Below are 21,673 nucleotides of genomic sequence, written 5' to 3'. Positions count from 1 at the left end.
TACGATGACTCATTGCCTGTTTGATGTGCAAGTGGTAATTGCTTTGGCCTATGTAAGGAGAACGGAGAACTTGATGGACTAATATGCAAATGTACTCTTAAACCTCTTCCCCAGCGCGATGGCCGCCGCCGCCGCGGGAGAAACACCGGTGGGCGACGGGGCTCCGCCGTCAGGGGCTCTGTACTCCTTCGGAACGCCGTGGCCGGAGCTCAATCAAGGCCTCACCTACACCGACACGTTCCGTTGCGCTGGTTCGCCTCCCTATCTACTTCCCTCTGGTTTGTTGTTTGGTACTTGTTCTGATTACTTGCAAGCAGATGCGGACGCCGTTACCACCTTGATTGAGTTCTACTCTAGTAAATACAAGAGCTCGGCGCCGTTGCCAGGGTAAATGCCTATCTGCTACTCTTAATTTCTGGCCTCCGTGATCAGTTGATGTTTTTTCTTGTGCTTAATGATGGTGGTGGTGGTGTGCTCCGCAGGTGGATCAAGAGGATTGGTAACCGGCAGGTAGGGAAAATTAGAATTTAATCTTCTATTTGGTGCTATCTGTACCTGAGCTATGGTGATTCGTCTGCTTTTAGAAGGGAGTTCTAAAAAAATGTCACATGTATTTTGGAAAATTTATGAGTCTTCTGGCAAATTTACTTGCATGTGCAAATGAAGGGTTCAGTTTGTTTGCAGATAACCGTTGATGGTGAAGTTGTCACTGATCCAGATATGACTCTCAGGTATTTTTCTCTCAGCAAGCTTACTATTGTTATATTCTTTCCAATCTCCAATTGCATTAGATTGTTTCCTTTGGTTCTGTATTTATTGTTCTAAAGAAATTTCATAAAACTTACTAATATGACAGGTACCTAAGCTAACTCTGTTTTGCAGGGATGGTTCTAAGTTGGTATATCATCGTTTTCCCTGGCAGGAGCCATTTGCGCCATATTTGCTGGAAGTGCTCTACGAGGATGATGACATGGTATGCAAATGACCTTGGCGCTATTTATCAGTTTGTGAGATAAAGATTGTTCTGTAAATTTGGTCGATGTTTCGCATTTCATGCCCCGAGCTGATTTGCAAGGTTCAACTTTCAAGACCCATCTAATTTTGTCTATGTTTATCTGAGGACTGGAAGATTATGGACTTAAGTTGTTAACTTTATTGACTTATCAATATCCATGTGCATGAACTATGAATTAGATTTTTAATGCCTTAGATTTTCCTTTTTTTGTTTTTGTTTTGGTGGCTCATGTTGGGTTGCGTGCTTTTTGTTGTTGTCGTCGTTGTCCGACTTGTGAACAACCAACTAGCTTGAACTTGCAAGTATTGCGTACACTTGGATCACTAGTGCACCTTGTCTAACTAGGATAGGTCAAACTAGCCGTAAGCAAGGTATTGCGTTTGTTTGCTCAGATGAAGCACAGGAAGACCATGATCTTCTGTGCAACTGCCCGCCTGCCAGTTGCCACTGATGGAGAGCCAAGCAAGCCGTTTCTTGCTGTTACAGGCTAGATTGCCTTCAAAAGCCAGATTTTTCTAGTGTTACAAAATAGCAACCTTCGGTCAAGTCCAGGATAGTTGTTGCTGGAGATCCAAACACACCCATCGTTTCCAACTATCCATTTCCATAAGGTGCAAGTTTTTTTTTTTTCGTTCTTGTGCATGTTTGCCAAAATCTGTAATAAAACATGAAGCTAATTTCCAATTTCACATTTATAACTATGAATCTTTTTTTTTTCTCGAAAACTTATAACTATGAATCTTAGCCGGAGAATGTTTTGTCAGGTTGCCCTTAATAAGCCTTCTGGCTTGCAAGTTCTGCCTAAAGGCCTCTTTCAGCAGCGCACTGTTTTAGCACAGCTTCAATTGAAAGACTGGAAGATGGCCTCATCTTGCCGCTCCAAGAGAAAAGATGTGCAGTCACATCCAGTACCTGTTCATCGATTAGGGAGGGGAACATCAGGTTTGTTTCCTTTTTTACAGCTCAGTCCTCACTCCTCAGAAACTCTGGTTCACTGACACTCACTTGAGGTCTAGCAGATGTAAGTTTTTTTAGCTTCTGCATGAACATAAGAATCTAGGAGAAAGATACCTTAGTTGCCCCAAAAAGCTGATATTCAAACCAACAAGTAATATGAGGAAAGTTCAAGTCATGGCACAAATGCACAATGACAGATCAGGAAGCCATGAAGGTAGAGGGGGGGGGGGGGGGGAGCGATAATACCCATGGTTGACTGTGGGGACCCATGTGTGAGATAATGCTGATGCTCAGGTCATGCTGGTTCCAAGAGCTGCACGTGTTTGTGGTTGCTGAGTGGGTTGGGTGTGTGTGGTGAGGAAAGAGATCGTGGGAAGCATGAACCTTGATTAGATGACCTAGGATGCTGGTTTCCATGATCCACATTTCCGCTACAACATGAGCTTCCACTTGTTTAGACAGAAAGGTCTGCATGTTTATTCCACAGATAACCAACCCGTTTTCTGCAATAATGTGTATTGCCAAAAAAAAAATGTTGTTTAGCCAAAGCTGGTCATTCAGTATAAGCTCATCTGTAATTTTCTTTGCTTCTTTTCCTAGAACAACAGGAGAGATACACCTCATTGTGTTAGAGGAGAATTTGCTTTGCTTGTTTTTATTTTAGTTTATAATGTCTGCTCTTGCTAGCTGATGCCGACTTGTATATTATTTTGCTAGGCCTCCTGCTTTGTGCCAAGACAAAGGTTGCCAAAGTTCGACTTGCATCTTATTTTGCTGAGGGTGCTATAAATGCTGCAACGAAAAGGTGTAAAAACTTCTCATTAACTTTAAAAGATTTTTTCAAGTATTCACATCATGTATGCAGTTCAAGTGATTGAGATGATTTATAGGGATAAATCAGAGTTCAGTGAAGAGCGAAAAATTTCAAAATTTTATCGAGCCTTAGTGACTGGCATACTTGATAATGATGAGGTACTATCCCTTATTTGATACACTGTTCTGATCTCTTATATGCTGTTCAGGTTATGACCCCCTGTTTTTCCCCCAGTTAGTCTTGGGTACCTATTTATAATCTTGCATGCATGATCTCTCTCTCTCATGTAATTTATTTCTATCACACATGTAGGTTGTGGTTACGCAACCCATAGGGCTAGTTCATTATCCTGGAGTTGCAGAGGGACTTTATGCGGCATGTTCCTCAGGTATTGCAATTTCAATACTGTAACTTGGAATTGGTGAAGGTCCGGGTCGAGTAATCACAGTACTGTTGATGATATAATTCATAGAGTAAATTTTGATCATTGGTTCTCTTTGTTTGTTATGTTATCTTGTGCCATCGATTTTCAGGAAAGCCAGCAATGAGCAAAGTATGTGTACTTGAGAGACTTGCACACCAAAATCACACACTGGTCCAGGTAGCGTGTGTTTTAGCTCCTGCTCTTACATGTTCACAAATGTGCATAGCATCATCTGCTTTAATTGGGAGTATGTATGGTGGCAAGTTTTCTTTTGATGCCTTGGGCATTTTAATATTTGATGTTTCCTTTTCTTCATTGATGTAGGTTGAAATTCATTCAGGACGACCTCACCAAATACGGATACACCTTGCATACATTGGGCACCCTCTTGTAGGCAAGTCCCTCGCTCACTCTACTTAAAAATTCATCTCTTGAGTTACTTATTTAATTAATGCACTTGGCAAAACTCATCTTCGCATACAGTAATGAAATACTTTTGTATTTATCAGTACATGTCTTTTTTTAGGTAATGGTAGGCCCTACTATCTAAATCAAACATAAATTTCTAACAGCTGTAATTTAAACTCATGTATATTTTTCTGTATGCACCAACAGATGATCCTCTCTATGGTATTGGTGGCCACCCCAAATTTGTTGAGCCAGAATCTACTGGCACAGATAATTCTTTTGCATTTGATGGGTAATTCTTTCATATCTCTTTTCCATTGAGATACCTCTTTGGATGCTTCTTGTATTTAGTTTAATGACCTTTCTTGCTCTTATTAGAGGTTATGAGAGACCTCTGCAACCTGTTCCTGGAGACTGCGGGTATCACCTACATGCACATTGGCTGGTCCTTTGCCACCCAACAACCAATAAGGTGATTAAACATATATCTAATCTTGGGCAGGTATTATCAACATGCCTTTCCGAGGCACTAAATAAAATGCATGGGTTGAATTGGACACGAACTTAAACAGTCTGCACTATTGTTGTCCATAAGATGATATATAGGACTGTCATGCTAAGGTCTAAAAAGGCGATGACAGGAGGTCAATGAAAAAAAAAACTGATTTTTGGACTTGTTGGATAATAATAGCTCCCTAAAAAAGGTTTCTCTTCTATGTATTCAACTATTCGAGGGAGGGAAAAAGTAAGATTTTACTCTTGTTGTAAACTGCATTTAGTGCAGATCTAACAGAAGGTAGGAACCCCTAGAATTTGGACCAGCAAAATGAACTCTCATTCGATTAAGAAGCAATAAATATAATGATTTTTTTACTATAGGCCTAGCTTTAAGAAAGGTAATCTGAAAGTAGTTTGTGATCTTTTTAATTGACATTATTGTTGTAACTATTACTCCATTCCTTTGTGTTGACTCTGCGCTTACCATGGCCGGCTATGCAGATGGTAAAAATTACCGCTCCTCTTCCACAAATTCTACAGACACGGGAGGAACGCCGTGCTACAGCTGAGCAAGTCGATGGTTGAACTGAGCAAGCAGCAAGTCCTCACAGACGTCTGCTCCTCTATTTTATCACCTTTCTCGAGGACATACTTGCGTCGTACACTATCAACTGTACAACGGCGAGCTGCAAAACTCTGGCTCGACGCAGCGCCGTCTCATGTGACGTTTAGGACAGGCTAACGGGATAACATCAGATATTTAAAAGTAAACGGAGTACTAGCTAATGAGCTCTATGATGATTCTTCTATCCTTGAATCTTGTTCATCTATTCGAAGTTCAAATTAAACGGAGTACTAGCTAATGAGCTCTATGATGATTCTTCTATCCCTGAATCTTGTTCGATCTATTTGAAGTTCAAATTAATCGGAGTACTAGCTAATGAGCTCTATGATGATTCTAAAATCCCTGAATCAAATCGCCAGAGAAATGCTTTGTGAGCTTTGTTTGGCTGAAAAGCTATAGTATTCTTTGCTGATTTGTTGTGAGGAAAAAAAACACTGAAGAAAAGAAATATGCTTTGGTTCTAACGAATTCATTTGCGTGCCATGGACTGACCCAGTGACCCTAGACCTTCGCGTTCTCGTTTGCGAGCCCCAAAAATTCCTCCCCCCCCAAAACCCCCCGAACAAGAGAGAATTCGGTGAAAGGAGGAGGGCAGCGGCGCCGGCGTCCACCTCGCAGCACCGGCGAGCTAGCCGCGGCATCCATGCTCGCGGGGATCTGAACTAGCCGCCGCTGCCCCATCGCGCCGACGACTGCGGCGCCGGCGTCCTCTCCTCATATCCCATCCATCCAAAGCACTCATTTCTCCGTTTCCCACTTCCGAAACGCCACCTAAAAAGAGAGGGAAAGGAGAGCATCGCAGTGACACACGCGCAATGGAAGGCTCGCCGGTGACGCGCCTCCCGGAGGCTAACACCCTACCCGACGGCTTCGTCCCCGACGTCGAGAGCTCAGGCACGGACGCGGCTTCTCCCTCCTCCGCGCCCATTGCTGCTGATGCGCTCGACTCCGATATCCCCGCCGCGACCAACCCCGGCGGTGAGGAAACCCTAAGCGATCTCTCCCTTCCTGCGTCCGCCGCCGAAGATGCCTCCTCGGCCGCCGCTGCTGAAGCCTTGGGCACACTTTCTCTGGCCGCTGCTGCGGAGCCGGAACGCGCTCTAGGGGAGCACGGACCCACCGGCGCTGCAAGAGGTGATCCTCTGTAGTCCTCTCTCGGATTTTATTTTATTTTTTTCATTTACCATGAGCTTCCTGATCCTAGTTACTATTTCAGAACGGCAGCCATTCCTCTAGCGGTTCAGTGTAAACATAGAAAAATTAAGATTTTCATCACGGTTGAGTTTGCGCTCCAAATGTATCTTAGGGGCTGTGTTTCCTTACCATGTTTTGCTGTTCCTTTTGATAGGTGAAGAAACCTTGAAGGAGAACTGCGCATCAGAGCAAGTGGGTGCTCCAACTGCTCAAAAGGTGGTCAAGATTGTTTATCACATTCTTTTTCTGTGAGCCAACAATGTTTTTCTCTTATAATAAATCAGCGAACAGTACTTTCAGCGATGACTTTTCGTACCAGTGAATGGGCTCACTAGTATCATATAAACATTTGCAAGAAGAATTTGTCTTTGTGAACTGGGATTAATTTACATGCTTTTGTAGGGGAGCGGTGAACCAAAACGCAAGGTTGGGAAGCGTAGCAAGCTCGAGAGGGACAGGGAGTTGTTTGAACTGGCCCAGCAATACCACAAAGTGGTTGCAGAAAGGGATGCAGGTTAGTTTATATTACTTGAATATGTGACTGTTGTACAGTTGAACTTAATGAGTGCATTTGTGATTCTCCTTTATATCTTCACCGACAAAACATGTGTGTTTTTTTGGTCGAATGGATGACCCTGTATGTCCATGTATTAAGATGTTAATTAAAACTTCTTATTAGCATAGATAATTCAGTGTCGCTAAAAATATTTGTAGTTTGATTGTTGCATATGAACTGGTGCATGCACATTGTGCTCGTAGAATTTATCTGCTTAACATTTGTCATTTATATTTGGGTCCTTGCAGCCATTGTAGTCAAAGAAAAACTAGAATCTCTTTGTAGGGAATTTCAGCGTCAAAACAAAACGCTAAAGGTATGTTCAGTGTACTTGAACTTTGAATCAAAGCGGTATAAAAGAGTTCTTCTCATTTTTATTCAATTATTATACCATTTTAGCATCTTTGTCTCAGGAAGAGTGCCAAAGGGTATCGACGGAGGGACAGAACATGCGTATGGCATTGTCTGAAAAATTTGATAACGCCATAAAGGTTGACAGCTCAAAATACATCATCTGATTATGATATATGATAAACATATACAAGTTCCTTCATATATTTTTTTTGCTTGTGTGTCTAAGTTTTAGCTCTTATTTATCCAATTTTCATGATATTTTTGTAGGGTGTCAGTGCCAAGCTTGAGGAGCAGAGAGTTTTGTCCATTGCTCAGCTAGAAGAGAACAATATGTAAGATACTAACCTTATTCATATCTTGAATATTGATTCCATTAGTTGATTTTGTTAGCAACTCATTGTTAAAGTGCCTTCTGACATTTCTAGTCTGGTACACTGACATTTATTGCTTTTGTAGGTTGAGAAGTAAACTCAATGACCTTGCTGATCAATATAGCATTACTCAGCAGAAATATGCTCACCAAGTATGCTATTTATATCCTATGTACTAATAGATCTTGAAGTCTCATTGATTTTTGTATGACAATATTGTTCTTACTAGTTTAAAATGCTATTTGTTGTGCTCTTGGTTAACTTGTTATGGCATGCATAGTTGAAAGAGAAAACGCTGGAACTTGAGCTAGCTGATCTGAGACTTCAACAAAATCAAGAGAAGGCTGCTCAGGAACATACCCAAATGCAGTTGTATGCTGAGCAAGTTGCTCAGCTTATGACTACTGAGAAGAACCTGCGGTTGCAACTAGCTTCTGATGGAGATAGATTTCAGCACTTTCAGGTACTTTCACTTCTAAGACCATTTCCAGATTCCAAACGGTCCCCCAGTAGATGTTGATGATAATGACAACACGTGGCTTTGGTCCCAATCATCAATCAAGCTGGTGTAGGTTAAATATGAAACCCAACGAAACATGTAAAACTACTTGTGCACTTTATCCGCTTTAGTAGTGGCCATTTTTGCCCTTGTAGGTGAAGGTTTAAAAGTTTGAGCATGGGATTTCTTTTAAAGAACTTCAATCTTTTTTTGTTATACCTTTATCAGGATGCCCTGTCAAAAAGCAATGAAGTCTTTGAAACTTACAAGCAGGAGATGGAAAAGGTATGCTCTACATAATGCTCAATATCATTGTATCTGCTTTACTTGTCAACAGTTGTGTTGACCGAAGTAAAAGTCTCATATGATCTTTTTCATCAGATGATTTCAGTGATAAAGAATCTTAAGAAGGAGAATGAATTTCTGAAGGGAAAATGCGAGAACTCAGATTTTGCTCTTGTGAAGCTCATTGAAGAGGTAATGTGTGCATCGCAGAAGCTTAGCTCTTAGCTAAATCAGGTTGCTATGTTGATACCACAGTTTCGACAACTATACCTTCTTAGCACAGTACATTGATCTCCTTTACCCCGTTTGAAAAAAATAGGACCTATATAGTTAGATTTGTCTTCCTATGCATACTAGGAAGTTCTTGTGCCAGTTGATCCTGCTTTATATATGTGGTATTTGCTAATTTTGATCCATTTGCGATGCCTCCACAGCGCGAGCTAACGAAGAAGCAACTAGAGAAACTAAAAAATCAAAAGGAGAAGCTTGAATCCCTGTGTCGATCACTACAGGCTGAAAGGAAACAAGGCCCCTCCGCCAGTATCCCAGATGCCCCTTCTAGCCAAGAAGATGTGTCAGCGACAAGTCAAGAATCTTAGCACTTATGTGCTTGTCAATACACCGTTGGTGCCAGCTACAGCTTGCCGAGATTTCTGAAGCCTGAGAAATGAATATGTTACTTGTATCCTGTTTTGCTTGTGTTTGCGGAAGTTCTGGGCACATTTAACACACACTCAGCTGTCAACCTACTGTCCACCTCAGGCCTTTTGATACTGTAGCTAGAGCCTAGAGGTGCATTCCTCTACAAGTAACTCGGTATTGTTACCAAAGCATATAAGCTGTCAGCTGTTCCTTTTCTTGTTTTCGTTTGAGACAAAGGCTGTTGCTTTGTGGGTGTGTTGATTCCTCTAATCTTTTGTTCCTGTTTTGGCCTTAATAAATGGCCATTTTGTACCATGCTTTCTCGCAACTATTGTGTTCAAAATTAAAACAGCTTTAATTTTGGATAGACAAGAAGCTATCCTTTGTTTTGTAAAATTCTGGAAATGATCCATTCCTGTACTCTTCATGTTTCAAGCACAAATAGCAGTCGACTTACATATACAGAGAACCAACGAAAGAGTGGTGTATGGACGCTAGGCTGCAGAGATGAACTCATGTATTGTTCACGTCAGTTTTAAATGTAAGCAATTATCAAGTTATAATCGAACAACCTTTAATAAAATAATATGTGTGACTAGTGACCAATAAGGGGAAAAAATAGTGTGGCATATGGCATATGCCCAGGAAGAGCTAAATCCAACAAGCTCTAGTGAGCATTTCTTCTTCTGAATGTTACTGCTACATGTTCCCGTTTGTAGCATAGATGAAGGAAATATCATGCCACACATTCTTATAATCGTCTTAACAACAGCAAAATGCAATCCAGAAGCATAACCTGCATAGACATAAGAAAATATATGAAGAACCGTTCAAAGGTTGAGGCCAAGTAAATGTCACATGTCAAACACTAAACCGATTTAGTTGCCTGGAAAAATAGAGGCTATAACGTGAAAGAAATAATAGAAGCTAAACTGAAGTGAAGTTTGATAGGCGAAATTTGATAATGCGATACTCGTTGATGTAGGAGTTTAACTTGTATTCGTAAAACCAATATATTGATAAACTGAGGTGGAGTTTGATATGCGATGATAGTTTTTGGAGTTGCAAATAGGACTAACAATAACTTCTAATGTACCTAGGCTAATTTCAGGCTAATTTCAATGATATCACGAATAGCACGTTCACGACTAAATTGGCATTCAGCAAAACATTCGGAAGAAGAATTTGAAAGATTGCTGGACTAGGAATTGTGTGTTTTCAATCAAAAGCGTCAAGTATAAGGAAAAAAAATAGCTGCTATTTGCAGGTACAGCACTTCATGTATGCACAATATCTGCTAAACAAGCCAAACAAAATTAAATATGCTCGACTTACAAGCTCAATCAGTAGAAACTTTCTTCCTTGCTGCCCTTGCGTTATCATACTCAAATTTTAGCACATCTGGAATATGAGATGTATCCTTGATGTACAGCCACCTTCCAATTGCACTCTCTTCAATCATTGGGAAGTAATTAACAAGCATGGTATTGACAATCCAGTACCAGATAGCACCAAACACGAGGCCCACTACTGCTCCCGCGAAAACCTGATGAAATTTATCAATTGAAGCTCATTTCAGTTTTGAGAAGCTATGTGCCACACTTTGCCTAGAATAAGAACAATCACATTGAAGCACTTCTCTTTCAAATAAGCAGGTTTTTGAGGCAGGTAGCCGATGTAAATGAACACATTGTTATTGACATCTCACTAAATGATACCTAATGCTAAGTAGATTAATACAGAGGTAAGCACTATTAAATCCCCGCAGAAACAAATGCCACACAGCCTTTGATATAGAGAAAAAGACATAAGAACTTTTCAATACAGATAAATGCATTCAATTGGGTATATATGCACAGTTGTACCCAGAAAAAACAGGGAAACAATTCATGATTCTGACCTAAACAACGAGCTCGTTTCATACATATTTATGGAGATTATCCTTTCACAGTTTTCCTTCAAGATACTAAAACAGTGTTGACTCATTGCCGCCCGCCCCCCCCCCCCCCCCCCCCCCCCAAACACAACTCACAAACTTTTCTGCGGCAGCTTTCTTCGAAACTGTTTTTAATGCATCTGATTTTCTGTTTCCATAAGCTAAAGGTTAGGACAAATAACATAGTTATGGAAAATCCCATGGTCTAACTTGCCCGTTCCAAATCACAAGTTGTTTTAGCTTTGTCATAAGACAAACCTTCTCCAGCTTTGACTATTTTTTTATGAAAAATGCACAAACATGTACAACACAAAACAAATTCATTAGATACACCATAAAACATATTTTGATAGATCATTTGTTTGACACTGTAGATAAAATATTTTCAATAAATTTGGTCGAAGTTAAACAAGTTTGACTTAGGAAAAAAACTAAAATGACTTACAATTTAAATGGAGAGAGTAGTTTCCATGGTGGCATGGTCTAACTTGCTGGGACTACAGGGTTTGTTGTCACTTTGTCATACTGCTGATCTTTAGTACTTCTGTCGTGCGTTCCTTAGTAAACACACATGTGAATTTTCAATCTTAGCGAACTTTCACTTCAAACCAAAGAAACCCCACCCCAATAAAAATGTCTAAAGTAGCAAAAATTTCTCAAAGCACATAAAGGTTTCGAATTTTTCGTTTCATTTGTCACAGGGCACCACAGTTTAAGACTTTAAGTGAGGCAGGAGAACCTCCCACTGATTATGTAGGGGTGCACCATTTTTGAACAAAAAGCACATCTAGTCAGATCGGATCCGAAATTCAGGGGCTCTCACCTGCGCGACGGTATGGTAGCCTAGGTAGACCCTGGACAGCATGGTGAGGAAGGCAAGCGGCCATGGCAAGGCGGCCATCACCTGGCGCGCGCGCGAGCGGCGGAGGGAGAGGAGCGACAGGTAGGTGGCAAAGAAGAACACGTACTGCGAGTGGCTGGAAGGCCAACCATGGGAGTCGCAGGCCTCGAGCAGCTCGCAGTACGCCGGGCGGGACTGCGCGACGGAGTGCTTGATGATCTCATTGAGGACCTGAGAGACGAGGAGCCCCGCGGCGAAGCAGAGGCCCTGGAGCTCCCGACGGAAGAGGAAGTGGGAGACGAAACCGCCGAGGCTGATGAAAACCGGGACGAGGGAGACCCACGCGAGGAAGAGACCCAGCGGGTCGCCCCGGCGGTAGCGGACGTGCGTCAGCGTGATGGCCTTCAGCGAGGGCGGCACCGACGCCGCCATCTCCTGGTAGTCCGTCGCTCCGGACATCGTCGCGCTCTCGCTCTCGCCTTGCGGAGAAGGATTTGATTTGCCGGCGCCGGTTTACTGGTTTAGGATTGGGTCCGGTGGTGAATTGATCGGCGACGGCTCGCTGCTCCGATTGGCGTGGGGATCGCAGGGATTTGCAGTTTTGCACCCTCCGCGTGTTTGCTGCTGGAGCCTGGTGCTGGGTTGGGGGACGGGACGCGTCGTGGTCCGTTGAGCCGGGCGAAAGTGCCAGAATAGGGTGGCAAAAGCCGCGTGGTGAGGGAGAAGGAAAAGGCTAGAGCGAGCACACGGCGGATGGATCGGAGATTCGGCACCGGACGATTCAGCTTTCAGAACTTCAATTTTGATCTGCTACCAGTGACTTGCATATTTAGCTACACTCTCCAACTCAAATTATAAGATATTTTAGTTTTTTTAGACATAATTTTTATAGCAACGGATCTAGTGCAAACTGTTCAAACTCTAATCTGGACCGCAGGATGTTAATCCAAGGGGGCGCATGAGAGAGGTGGAAGGAGGGATTTATAAAAGTGTGATTAAGAGCGGGCGGTTAAGTGCAAAATTACTCAATCTCTCCGCGCCCCTTGGATCAACATCCTGTGGTTCAGATTAGAGTTTGCATAGTTTACACGGAAAATAAGTTTGCACTAGATCCATTGCCAATTTTTATATACATCTAGATATACAACATGAAGACGTTCAGAGCAGATTCTCCTTAAAATCATTCATTCACAGCCAAATAACAAAACTACGCATATATTCTAATAGGAAGAACAATGCTTTCTTCTTTATTTCTACTACTAGGATTAGGGAGCAGCCCTAATCATAATCAGTCAATCAGTTCTCACATATTTCTACCCTGCCTCAATTGTAATCACTTAGAATCGATTCTCACATCGCCTCTGACCAGAATCAAGTAGAATCACTTCACTAGAGAATCTAGAAGTGAAACTCTAACAAACATGTTCTATTTTAGATATATAGTAAAAGCAATATATCTAGAAAAGTCAAAAGTTCTTATAATTTAGAATGGATGGAGTTTTTTTAAAAAACCTAGATGATTTCATTAAACCTATGGTCCGGCTAAATTGTTGAGCAACAAGATACAATCAAATATATCCTACGACACATAACTATGCTCTGCGCAATATAAAACACCCAATCTAGCAAGTTCATGGGCTACTCTATTATAGTGCCTATACTCCTTGACAAGATAAAATCCTCCTACACTCACAAGGTGATGATTAAACGAATGCAATGCTAACTTCACCTGTAGGGCATAGTTCAACATGCATAACATTAGGACGTCCGCAATGTTGATCTGGTAGTAGCGTTAGAGTGTGGACCTAGAAAACAGACGGGAGGAGTGATGCATCGAGCTCACAGTGTTGATCCAAAAGCAAGGTGGGGCCTGATCGAATGCAAAGCAATAACATCATAGAGAGAGAACAAAGGAGAAGCAAGCCTACTGCCCACGTCTCATTTTTCTATTCCTTCTTATCCAGTAGTAAGAATACTCCCCGACAGTAGTTGTTGCTGATACCCACAATGCTTCCTACCAGTAGTAATGCTTTGTTTATTCCTTCTTACCCCTTCTTACCTCCCATTGCGGAAGCCCTTATAGCTATGCTCAATTCTCTTGGCTCCAACTCAGAAACATCTCTCATCATGAATCACATAGCCCCAACTCCTTTTATTTGTCATGGGGTCAAGCCTCCATCAACATTAATTTAAGAAAGTATGGCATATTTTTCTTATTTTGGATGCCCCAAGTCCTTTTATTTGTCATGGATCAAAGCTGTCATCAACATTAATTTTGAGAAAGTATGACATGTGTTTTCCTACTTGTTTTGGGTTCTTTTATTTTCATACATGATGTAATTTCCTCAACTTGCCAATACTAAACAAAAACATTGTTTCTCTTTTTTTTCTCCTTCCCTGATATAGTTTTCCTAATTCCACAAATTTCATATAATGACAAAACTTTCAACTATGCTGGCAGGTCTAGTGCTAGTGTTGTTCCACCATGACTATTGGTACTTTGGCTACTCCCTTATATCCTCTACTCCCATTGGCGCCATACATGTTTCACATGTTTGCATTTGACAAATATGTGTCCTCCATCTTCTTGCATCCACAGGGAAACCTTCTTTTCAAATTTGTGCACAACGCCAAGCAATTTGTGGCCGGTTGCCACACAAAATGCCTTATTCTATTTAGACATTTCATGTTCCAAATTATTTCCCTAAATATGCTCTATATGCCCCCTCTAGATAACCTTTAGACTAACTCACTTGCTGGCTCCGTCATTGAGCATCCTCACAGAATAGTTTGTATATTGATTAACAAAGAAGTCCACGATTAGCCATCAACTATTATATTAAATTTGATTTTGCTCCTCTAACTTTGAAACATGTATTAATGGCATTCCAACTACCAAACTATTGTTTTGCACCATTGGTTAGTTTCAGAGACGATTTTGCTCATTACTTGTAGCATATATCATTACAGATGACCAAAGTACCACCGTTTTTGTCAAGAAAAGACATTCTTTGTCTAAATGTCTCGACTCATTAGACCGCCACACTTTCTTTTGCCATAGAGAAGGTATCACCGTCATCTTCATTGATGCCCTGCTTGGATGAGCTTTAACGTGCTAGTTGCTTTCAAGAAACACACCACATGCCGAACGACTCAGCTCAGACGAATTTAGTGTTGGAATTGGACATAAGGGAGTCATTTTTTTTTAAAAAAAATTAATCAAATGTGTACAAAAGTAAACTAATATTTATGATGTATGATAAATGTTATTAGATTTATTATAAAATATTTTTTCTAGTAAATAAAATTAGAGATAAATACTGATACTATTTTTATACTTCTAGTTATTAAAAAAATGATTTTATAAAAAGCAAGATGTGTATTTATTTGAGAAAGGGAGGGAGGAGGAGTATAATTATAGAGAGGTTTGTTTTTCACCCTTTGCCTTGGGGCCGCCGCTGTGCCCGGCTGTCCGCCTGGGACTCCGTGTTTGCCCGTTTGCCACCCCTTGAATTCGAACCCCGCTGGACGCTGCTTCCCGATTTCAAATAGCTCGGTCGCTGTGCCTGCCACGCCTCTGCCAGACTGCTACGCCGGCGCTCATCGCCTCACGCAGGAAGCTCGCGGTGGCAGCAGTGATGGAATCCCACAACGGCGGCGGCGGGAAGGCGCGGGACATGTTCTCGGTGTACCAGAACCCGTCCCTCACCCGGGCCCTAGACTCCCGCAGCGCCCGCCCCTCCGTCACAGTCCTCGTCGTCCTCGCGATCTTACCCATCGCTTCCGCCTCCTCCCTCCTTGCCCTCTCCTCCCGGTAAGCCCAAGCAGCATTAATACCCACCCATTCTCATATCTGCACCTAAACCCTAAACCCCATGTCATAATCATGCGTGGATTCTCTTCTCTTGTCTTGGTGCTTTTCCAGGGAGCAGCAGCTCAGCAAGCTCGCCGGCCGAGCGGGTATCTCTGTCCTTGCTGCTGGTAAGTTCGCCTATCTCTGCTGGTTTGGTTTTTGGGGAATCCCAAGCTTGGTGTCGTGGCACTGTGCTTGCCGCGTTGCACAAGAGATGTTTGTGAAAATGCCAAGCACGCCTATCTTGGTTGCATTGCACATCAGCTGTTTGTAGGAACGCCATAGTTTGTCACACATCAATTTTTTATACAAATCCCTATTTCTAGACTCATTTAACAGGTCTGGATATTTACAAATGATGAAGTGTGAACGGTGAACTTTTGTTGTGCACTTGTGCTAGAGGTGCATTTGCCAACATTAACCTGTTTCGGTCTTTCAGTTTTTGTCTTTAGGTTGGTGGAGGCAGCACTTGGTCTTGTTGCACTTTTCACACTGCTGGGGTTCTTCAGGGCACTGATGTTATACAATGGAAAGAAGGCACTGGCCAAGGATGACAAGGTTGTGTTGTCTGAACGCCAGCTGGGGCTTCTTGGGTTAAAGATGGCGGGTTCAGAAGGAGGTGGGAAAGGTGAGCAGACCAAAAGGCCTCCCAAGAACAAGCCATCAACACCATCGGAGCCAATTGTGCCTATCAGGAGGTCTTCGTTCAGCTATACACCATCTCGGCCTTCGGGGCAATCTAGGATTGGTTCCAGCCATTTGAGCCCTGGTGGTGAGAGACTGACCACGGCATTGCCAATGTCACCCTCCACACCGTTGCAGAAGCATGTCTCTTCTCCTTCAACTCCATGGTCGAGGAAAAGCTCAGGCAGTGCCAAGGGCATACAGACAGAGGCAATGCTGGACCAGTTCTTGGCTGGGTTGGATGTAAATATTGAGAAAATCACGGATCCAGAGACTAAGACCACAACACCTCCAGCAACCAGTACAAGCTTTGGTGTTGCTACCCCTGTTTCAATTACCACATCAGCCACCCCTTCTGGTGCTGCAAGGAGCACACCTCTGAGACCTGTGAGGATGTCTCCTGGCTCCCATCAGAAATACAGCACGCCACCAAAAAAGGGTGAGGGTGAACTTCCATCTCCAATGACCTTAGAGCAAGCAGTGGAGGCCTTTGACAACTTGGGTGTATATCCTGAGATTGAGCAGTGGCGAGATAGTCTCAGGCAATGGTTTTCTTCAGTTGTGATGAGCCCACTTGTCCAAAAAATCAAAACAAGCCATACTCAGGTGCAAATTTCTAGGATTCTTTTTACATGAACATATATCTCTATGCATTTTTATTGGTTATTTTTCTTTTTAATATTCCTTTCATGTGCACTCTGTTGTAGGTTAAGCAAACGACAGCTACTGTTGGGGCTTCAGTTACTGTTAGCCAAGTTGGAAGCGATCTGCCAAGCACGACACCACCAGTTTCCTTGTCTCCTCTTGGTGGGACTAAAGATTGGCAACCGACTGTCACGGTAGATGAGGATGGGATCCTTAACCAATTACGCTCTGCACTCCTACATTCTCGAGATGCCCCTGTTGGTGAGTTCCTGAATTCCTGATGTGGTTTAATGGTTTTTGTGTTTTCATGTGTTCCCATCAATACACGTAATAAGGGTTTTTGTGCTGTGGTTGAAGTTGACCTACTTCTTAAAGTTTAGCTTAGATATTTTTTGGTTGTTACTCATTATTTTCTATGTGCAGCGCAAACTTTTGGCAGTCCACAACAGCCACAACGGAACCCCCTCCTTCCTGCTATTCAAGCATGTATTGATGCAATTACAGAGCATCAGAGGCTCAACTCTCTGATGAAGGGAGAGCTGATAAAAGGCTTATTGCCACAGAGTAGTGTCCGTGCTGATTACACTGTCCAGAGAGTTCAAGGTGAATATCTGGATTTCGCCTTTTCTCAAAGTAGCCAACTGCAGAGCCTTTTGTTGAATTAGTGCTGGTATAACTTGTGTGCTTCTATCTCAATGCAGAACTTGCTGAAGGAACATGCTTGAAGAATTATGATTACATGGGTCATGGAAATGGCTATGGTAAATCAGAAAAGAAATGGACCACCGAGTTACCTACTGACTCACACCTTCTTCTGTATCTGTTTGCTGCTTTCCTTGAACATCCAAAATGGATGCTTCATGTTGACCCTACCTCGTACTCTGGTGCCCAGTCCAGCAAAAATCCCTTATTTCTGGGAGTTCTTCCACCAAAAGAGAGGTTTCCAGAAAAGTATGTTGCTCTGATATCAGGTGTTCCGGCAATTATCCACCCAGGGGCCCTTATACTGGCTGTGAGCAAGCAGAATCCTCCAATTTTTGCTCTATACTGGGACAAGAAGCAGCAATTTTCTCTTCAGGTGATTTTTTATGTGCAATTGTTCTTTTATCATGGTTGTACTATTCCTTTTCCTCCCTTCAGAGTCATTTATTTCAGCATGGATTGCTGTTGATGAAATGCTATTTTGTTTTAACACGATCTAGGAATTTAAGGAAAGTCTAGAAAACCTCGGGGGCGCCGCGCCGCCTTGGGCTAGCCCAGTTGAGAACTTTTGAGTAGTATTGGCAATACAACATACCTTCAAATATGTTCCCTGCACATGCTATTATAACATGGTTAGATCGGCCACCAATCTCATGAACTTTTTTGTCCATTGAATTGAATTTTCGAGCTCTTAGTTCCCATAACGATAACTCAGCCTTATTTATACTTCACAATATGGACTATGGTGTACATGTTAAATTAATGTGTTACTCTTAAACTATTAGGCAGCCATAAAATGAAGTCCATGTTCACAATTTGTTTGATGCAACAGTAGAACCACACTCAATCGGTAGATACAAATATTCTTTCTTGACCAATGCATATGGTAATGAAAGCTGCACTTGGTGAATGTATAATTGCATATGACTAATGTATACGGTTGCTGTTGGTCATGAAGTTGCAATTGATGGAACCCTGATTTGTTGTTATGGTACAGTAGCTTGTCCATATAGTAATCTTCATGTTCTTCTATTTCTGCATGTACAATATGGGGCCAAAAAGCCAAAAAAAAAAGTGATTCGTTTGTAGCCCTTATAAAAAGAACATGGATTCTTGAACCTCTTTCACGCTCATGTCACGTTGAGGTACTGCAGAAAAAAGAACCGCAAAATCCGATCCAATTTTTCGTAATCGATTAGTTAACATGGTGGTTAGCCGTATTATGAGTGAGTAACGCGTAAGAACCTGCCCTTGGGAGGGGAACAACAACTGGAAACGGTTGCTAATACCCCGAATTTCTATCTATTTTCATTATAGACAGAAATTCGAATCATTTTCTCAAGCAGTAATCCTCTTCCATTTCTCAACAACAACAAAGATTTTGTGGCTTTGGTTCAGACCTTCGTAAAGAAATATTTCAGCTAGATCAAACTCAATCACTAGAAGAACCCTGCAAAACAAAAGATGAGTTAACAATAATAAGGAAAAGTGTGGCAAGGACATGTAAACTCTTTATTTCTAGAACCCATAAAAATCAGAACATGTAGTCATGCTGACTATTGCGAGTGAGTAACATAAAAAGCTGAACATGAGTGGCCTTCCATGGATACATTTGCACGGACACATTGGACTGGAAATCCTTTGCAGATGAGATAAAATTGTCCATGGGATAATGGAGTCGGGCGAAGACATTAACTCACTTTAAAGTAAACCTTCTCTATTCTCATATAGGGCCATAGGGGATCTACACTACAGAACATTACCAAAGTGGCCCAGGAAATCGTCACTGCAATTCCCTGTCTGTTCGCTTGTTCTTGCTACTGCACTGTCCTTGTTGGTCAATCAAGCTGCTCTGCACCCTGGGCTGCTTCAGGCTGTTGCCAGGCCTGGAAATGATATCAGATATGGATGTACCTCAACAGAAAGTAGCAGGAAACAATGTAAACTACATGCATGCTCAATACCTGTTGTTAAAAGTAGTAGTTCATCCTTGAGCTGCAATTCAGAGAAGATGAATATGTAATTACTGCATTTTCATATTCGCAATCTAAGACAATGAGCACATGAATTATTAGAAAAGCAAAAGTGAACTAATAGTACACTAACACCTCTTCCTTGTTTGAAACAAATTCTTTTGACTCAAACATACAGAGAACACACCCTTAACTGGTAGATATATAAAATGTTGTGTGGTAATTAAGGATAGGGGAACTGAAAAATCATGAGAATGTATGAACACGGAGACATAAATGCAAGCACTGGTGGCTAATATGGATATTTCACGAAGTCAAGAACAATTCTGGACACGTGCAATATTGGAGTTTGGATGTAACACTATATTAGGGAATCTGAAATTCAGGAATCAACAAACATAAAGGACGGCAGGACCAGCATCTGAAGTTCTAAACTAACTAAACCACACTATAATTTAAGCTTTAGTGAATTCTAAGGTCAGCTAAAAATATCTCTGGGACTTGATGTGTATTGCATTAGTTAACTTGCAAAGGAAATTTCAAATGGAGGCTGCTGCTGATTGGAGTAGCAGAGCTGTCAAAACCTTGAATTTAGAGCTAAGAGAACTCTAGGATTCACCTAAAGAATGAGAAATTAATTTAAGGCCTCTGTATCTATTATATTAGAACTGTGAAAATTCAGATAGGAAAAAGTAAAATTGGTCTAATGTGGGATATTGAGAGGTAACTTAACTTTATTGGAGCAATCTTACTTAGGTTTAGATTTATTGGAACAATTTCGATAGACACATAGGCAGATTGATTAATTTGATATCTGCACTTACCAGTGTATATGGCAAAGATACTGAATAGAAGCAGCGTGCAGCAGACCTCAGCTGCTTGCCTCTTGTTGGTTATGGCTTTTTGACGTGGGCACACAGCCATCCCCAAACAGCCGCTAGCAGTGGCACCACATGCTACTGCTGCAGTCTTTCAAGTAGAGGAAATGCACAAAGTGGTCCACAATGACGCGGCATGACATTCCATCGAGTGGGTCATGGGCACGTGAAGCATGGCACGCTGTGCCGCAGCCAGGACGCTCGTGCCTGTAGCCTCGTGCTGTGGAGATGCTCTCATCCTCGCCGTCCTCCTACTTGCGTGTGCAGGAAGGGGGCGAGCAGCTGGCATCGCCGCGGGATGCGTCGACGTGCATGTCCACCAAGTGGCTGTCGGTCACCTGTGCGCTAGGCGCCCCAAGGAGGAGGAAGGCAATGTAGTCTTACTGTCATTGACTCATTGGGGATGTGGGAGAGGGAGATGAGGTAGTAGCACTGGTGAAGCCGAGTGGGGAGACTCTTGCGCCTCGAGGAAGACGCACTCAAGGCGAAGGGTTTGGCGAAGCCTAGCTGTCGTGCCTGCACGGTCAAGAAAATACAGACCACGTGGCCCTATTAGCTGGCCAAGGCTTTTTCCTGTGAATTCGTGTTAAAGAGATGGGAGAAACAAACACAGAAGAAAGGTAGGAAATGGGTAGTTCTGTTTGCTTGAGAAGTTGAGGTAGGACTTGAATGAAGCTACAATTAGTTATCATCTTATGAACTCAAATATGGTTGGCAATTGGACATATTTTCGGCGGTACCTCTTGTTCATCTACTGTTTACTATGAACATGATGATTTATCAGTATGGAAACTTGAGCGGCTGATGAGCCGCATTGAGAAGTACATGCATGGTCGATTAAACTGCTCAACGTGAGTACGTGACATTAGGCAATTATATTTGTTCTCTCAATAAGTCCTTCGCTTTTGTTGCTATATATGTGTTACCTATGTGGATTCTTAATTCATTACCCCAGTTGAATTTGTTAACATCATTTTTGTACCTAACCGAGAGAAAATGTTCTCTAGAGCATCGACTGCTAAGCATTAACACCAAATCTTTCGTGAAAATAAGTCTTAACACTATACATCTATGTTTTCACTTTCCAGGGAAGAACAGCTCTGTGGGATGCCATTCTACTTTTATGCCATCAAATAAATGTTGGGTATGGTGGTGTGGTTAGAGGAATCCATATTGGCTCGTCCGCCTTGAACCTCCAGTCAGTTATAGATTCAGATTCGGAAAGCTGAAAGTTGGTTTGCTAGTCTTGAGGGGATAAACTGTGACCCGCTAGTTTACTGGTGTTAATGTTGTAATTAACACTAGCATGTTTGGGATTGACATAGCTTTATTTAGCTGTAATATGGCCTGATGGTGGGGGGCATCTTAATGTTATGCCCAAGTTGTACCTTAGATTTGTAACAATATGAGATTTGCTTAACCCCATTATCTGCTTTAGATCCTTTATTAATGTACCGATACATTTTTGTAATTTTCCAGTAATTCACTTACTGCAATATCATTTTGATTTGTTCATCAA

The 21,673-nt window shown here is 42.0% G+C and overlaps 4 protein-coding genes across 5 annotated transcripts; 3 read left to right on the top strand and 1 right to left on the bottom strand.

Annotated features, from left to right (window-relative positions):
- Window positions 60-5,024, top strand: LOC110432012 (RNA pseudouridine synthase 5). 2 transcript variants are annotated; one of them, XM_021451932.1, is made up of 14 exons: window positions 60-251; window positions 318-387; window positions 483-510; window positions 685-731; window positions 883-973; window positions 1,780-1,957; window positions 2,690-2,777; window positions 2,863-2,944; window positions 3,099-3,174; window positions 3,320-3,387; window positions 3,535-3,604; window positions 3,826-3,910; window positions 3,997-4,120; window positions 4,618-5,024. In XM_021451932.1, the coding sequence occupies exons 1-14, from the start codon at window positions 119-121 to the stop codon at window positions 4,699-4,701; spliced, it is 1,224 nt and encodes a 407-aa protein (XP_021307607.1). In that variant the 5' UTR covers window positions 60-118; the 3' UTR covers window positions 4,702-5,024. The 2 variants fall into 2 exon arrangements, with proteins under 2 accessions (XP_021307607.1, XP_021307608.1); XM_021451933.1 differs by having other exon boundaries at window positions 61-251; window positions 3,997-4,090.
- On the top strand, window positions 5,223-9,009 carry LOC8084038 (alpha-taxilin). The gene is given in 12 exon segments (XM_021451931.1): window positions 5,223-5,875; window positions 6,090-6,151; window positions 6,338-6,449; window positions 6,740-6,807; window positions 6,905-6,982; window positions 7,113-7,177; window positions 7,302-7,368; window positions 7,497-7,679; window positions 7,944-8,000; window positions 8,097-8,192; window positions 8,435-8,531; window positions 8,534-9,009. Coding segments are annotated over 12 exon segments (1,233 nt in total). The 5' UTR covers window positions 5,223-5,556; the 3' UTR covers window positions 8,563-9,009.
- On the bottom strand, window positions 9,143-12,164 carry LOC8081439 (lipid phosphate phosphatase gamma, chloroplastic). Its single transcript, XM_002465377.2, has 3 exons — window positions 11,402-12,164; window positions 9,978-10,188; window positions 9,143-9,438 (listed from the first exon to the last, which is right to left on the bottom strand). The coding sequence occupies exons 1-2, from the start codon at window positions 11,876-11,878 to the stop codon at window positions 9,982-9,984; spliced, it is 684 nt and encodes a 227-aa protein (XP_002465422.1). The 5' UTR covers window positions 11,879-12,164; the 3' UTR covers window positions 9,143-9,438; window positions 9,978-9,981.
- On the top strand, window positions 14,871-21,673 carry LOC8081438 (transmembrane protein 209). The gene is made up of 7 exons (XM_002467999.2): window positions 14,871-15,233; window positions 15,345-15,400; window positions 15,712-16,562; window positions 16,664-16,862; window positions 17,025-17,204; window positions 17,303-17,679; window positions 21,243-21,673. Exons 1-7 carry the CDS (start codon window positions 15,058-15,060, stop codon window positions 21,381-21,383), a joined length of 1,980 nt encoding a protein of 659 aa, XP_002468044.1. The 5' UTR covers window positions 14,871-15,057; the 3' UTR covers window positions 21,384-21,673.

This window comes from Sorghum bicolor, chromosome 1, assembly GCF_000003195.3.
Source record: "Sorghum bicolor cultivar BTx623 chromosome 1, Sorghum_bicolor_NCBIv3, whole genome shotgun sequence".
Taxonomy (NCBI): domain Eukaryota; kingdom Viridiplantae; phylum Streptophyta; class Magnoliopsida; order Poales; family Poaceae; genus Sorghum; species Sorghum bicolor.
This window is presented reverse-complemented; position numbering and strand designations above follow the sequence as displayed.

Excerpts from the sequence above, each read along its gene's own strand:
- LOC110432012 (XM_021451932.1), top strand. The coding sequence starts at position 119 with ATGGCCGCCGCCGCCGCGGGAGAAACACCGGTGGGCGACGGGGCTCCG. Across the intron at positions 732-882 it reads GATCCAGATATGACTCTCAG|GGATGGTTCTAAGTTGGTAT; the intron begins GTATTTTTCTCT and ends TCTGTTTTGCAG. Across the intron at positions 3,911-3,996 it reads AATTCTTTTGCATTTGATGG|AGGTTATGAGAGACCTCTGC; the intron begins GTAATTCTTTCA and ends TGCTCTTATTAG.
- LOC8081439 (XM_002465377.2), bottom strand. The coding sequence starts at position 11,878 with ATGTCCGGAGCGACGGACTACCAGGAGATGGCGGCGTCGGTGCCGCCC. Across the intron at positions 10,189-11,401 it reads GCTACCATACCGTCGCGCAG|GTTTTCGCGGGAGCAGTAGT; the intron begins GTGAGAGCCCCT and ends AAATTTCATCAG.
- LOC8081438 (XM_002467999.2), top strand. The coding sequence starts at position 15,058 with ATGGAATCCCACAACGGCGGCGGCGGGAAGGCGCGGGACATGTTCTCG. Across the intron at positions 15,234-15,344 it reads CTCCTTGCCCTCTCCTCCCG|GGAGCAGCAGCTCAGCAAGC; the intron begins GTAAGCCCAAGC and ends GTGCTTTTCCAG. Across the intron at positions 16,863-17,024 it reads TTCTCGAGATGCCCCTGTTG|CGCAAACTTTTGGCAGTCCA; the intron begins GTGAGTTCCTGA and ends TTCTATGTGCAG.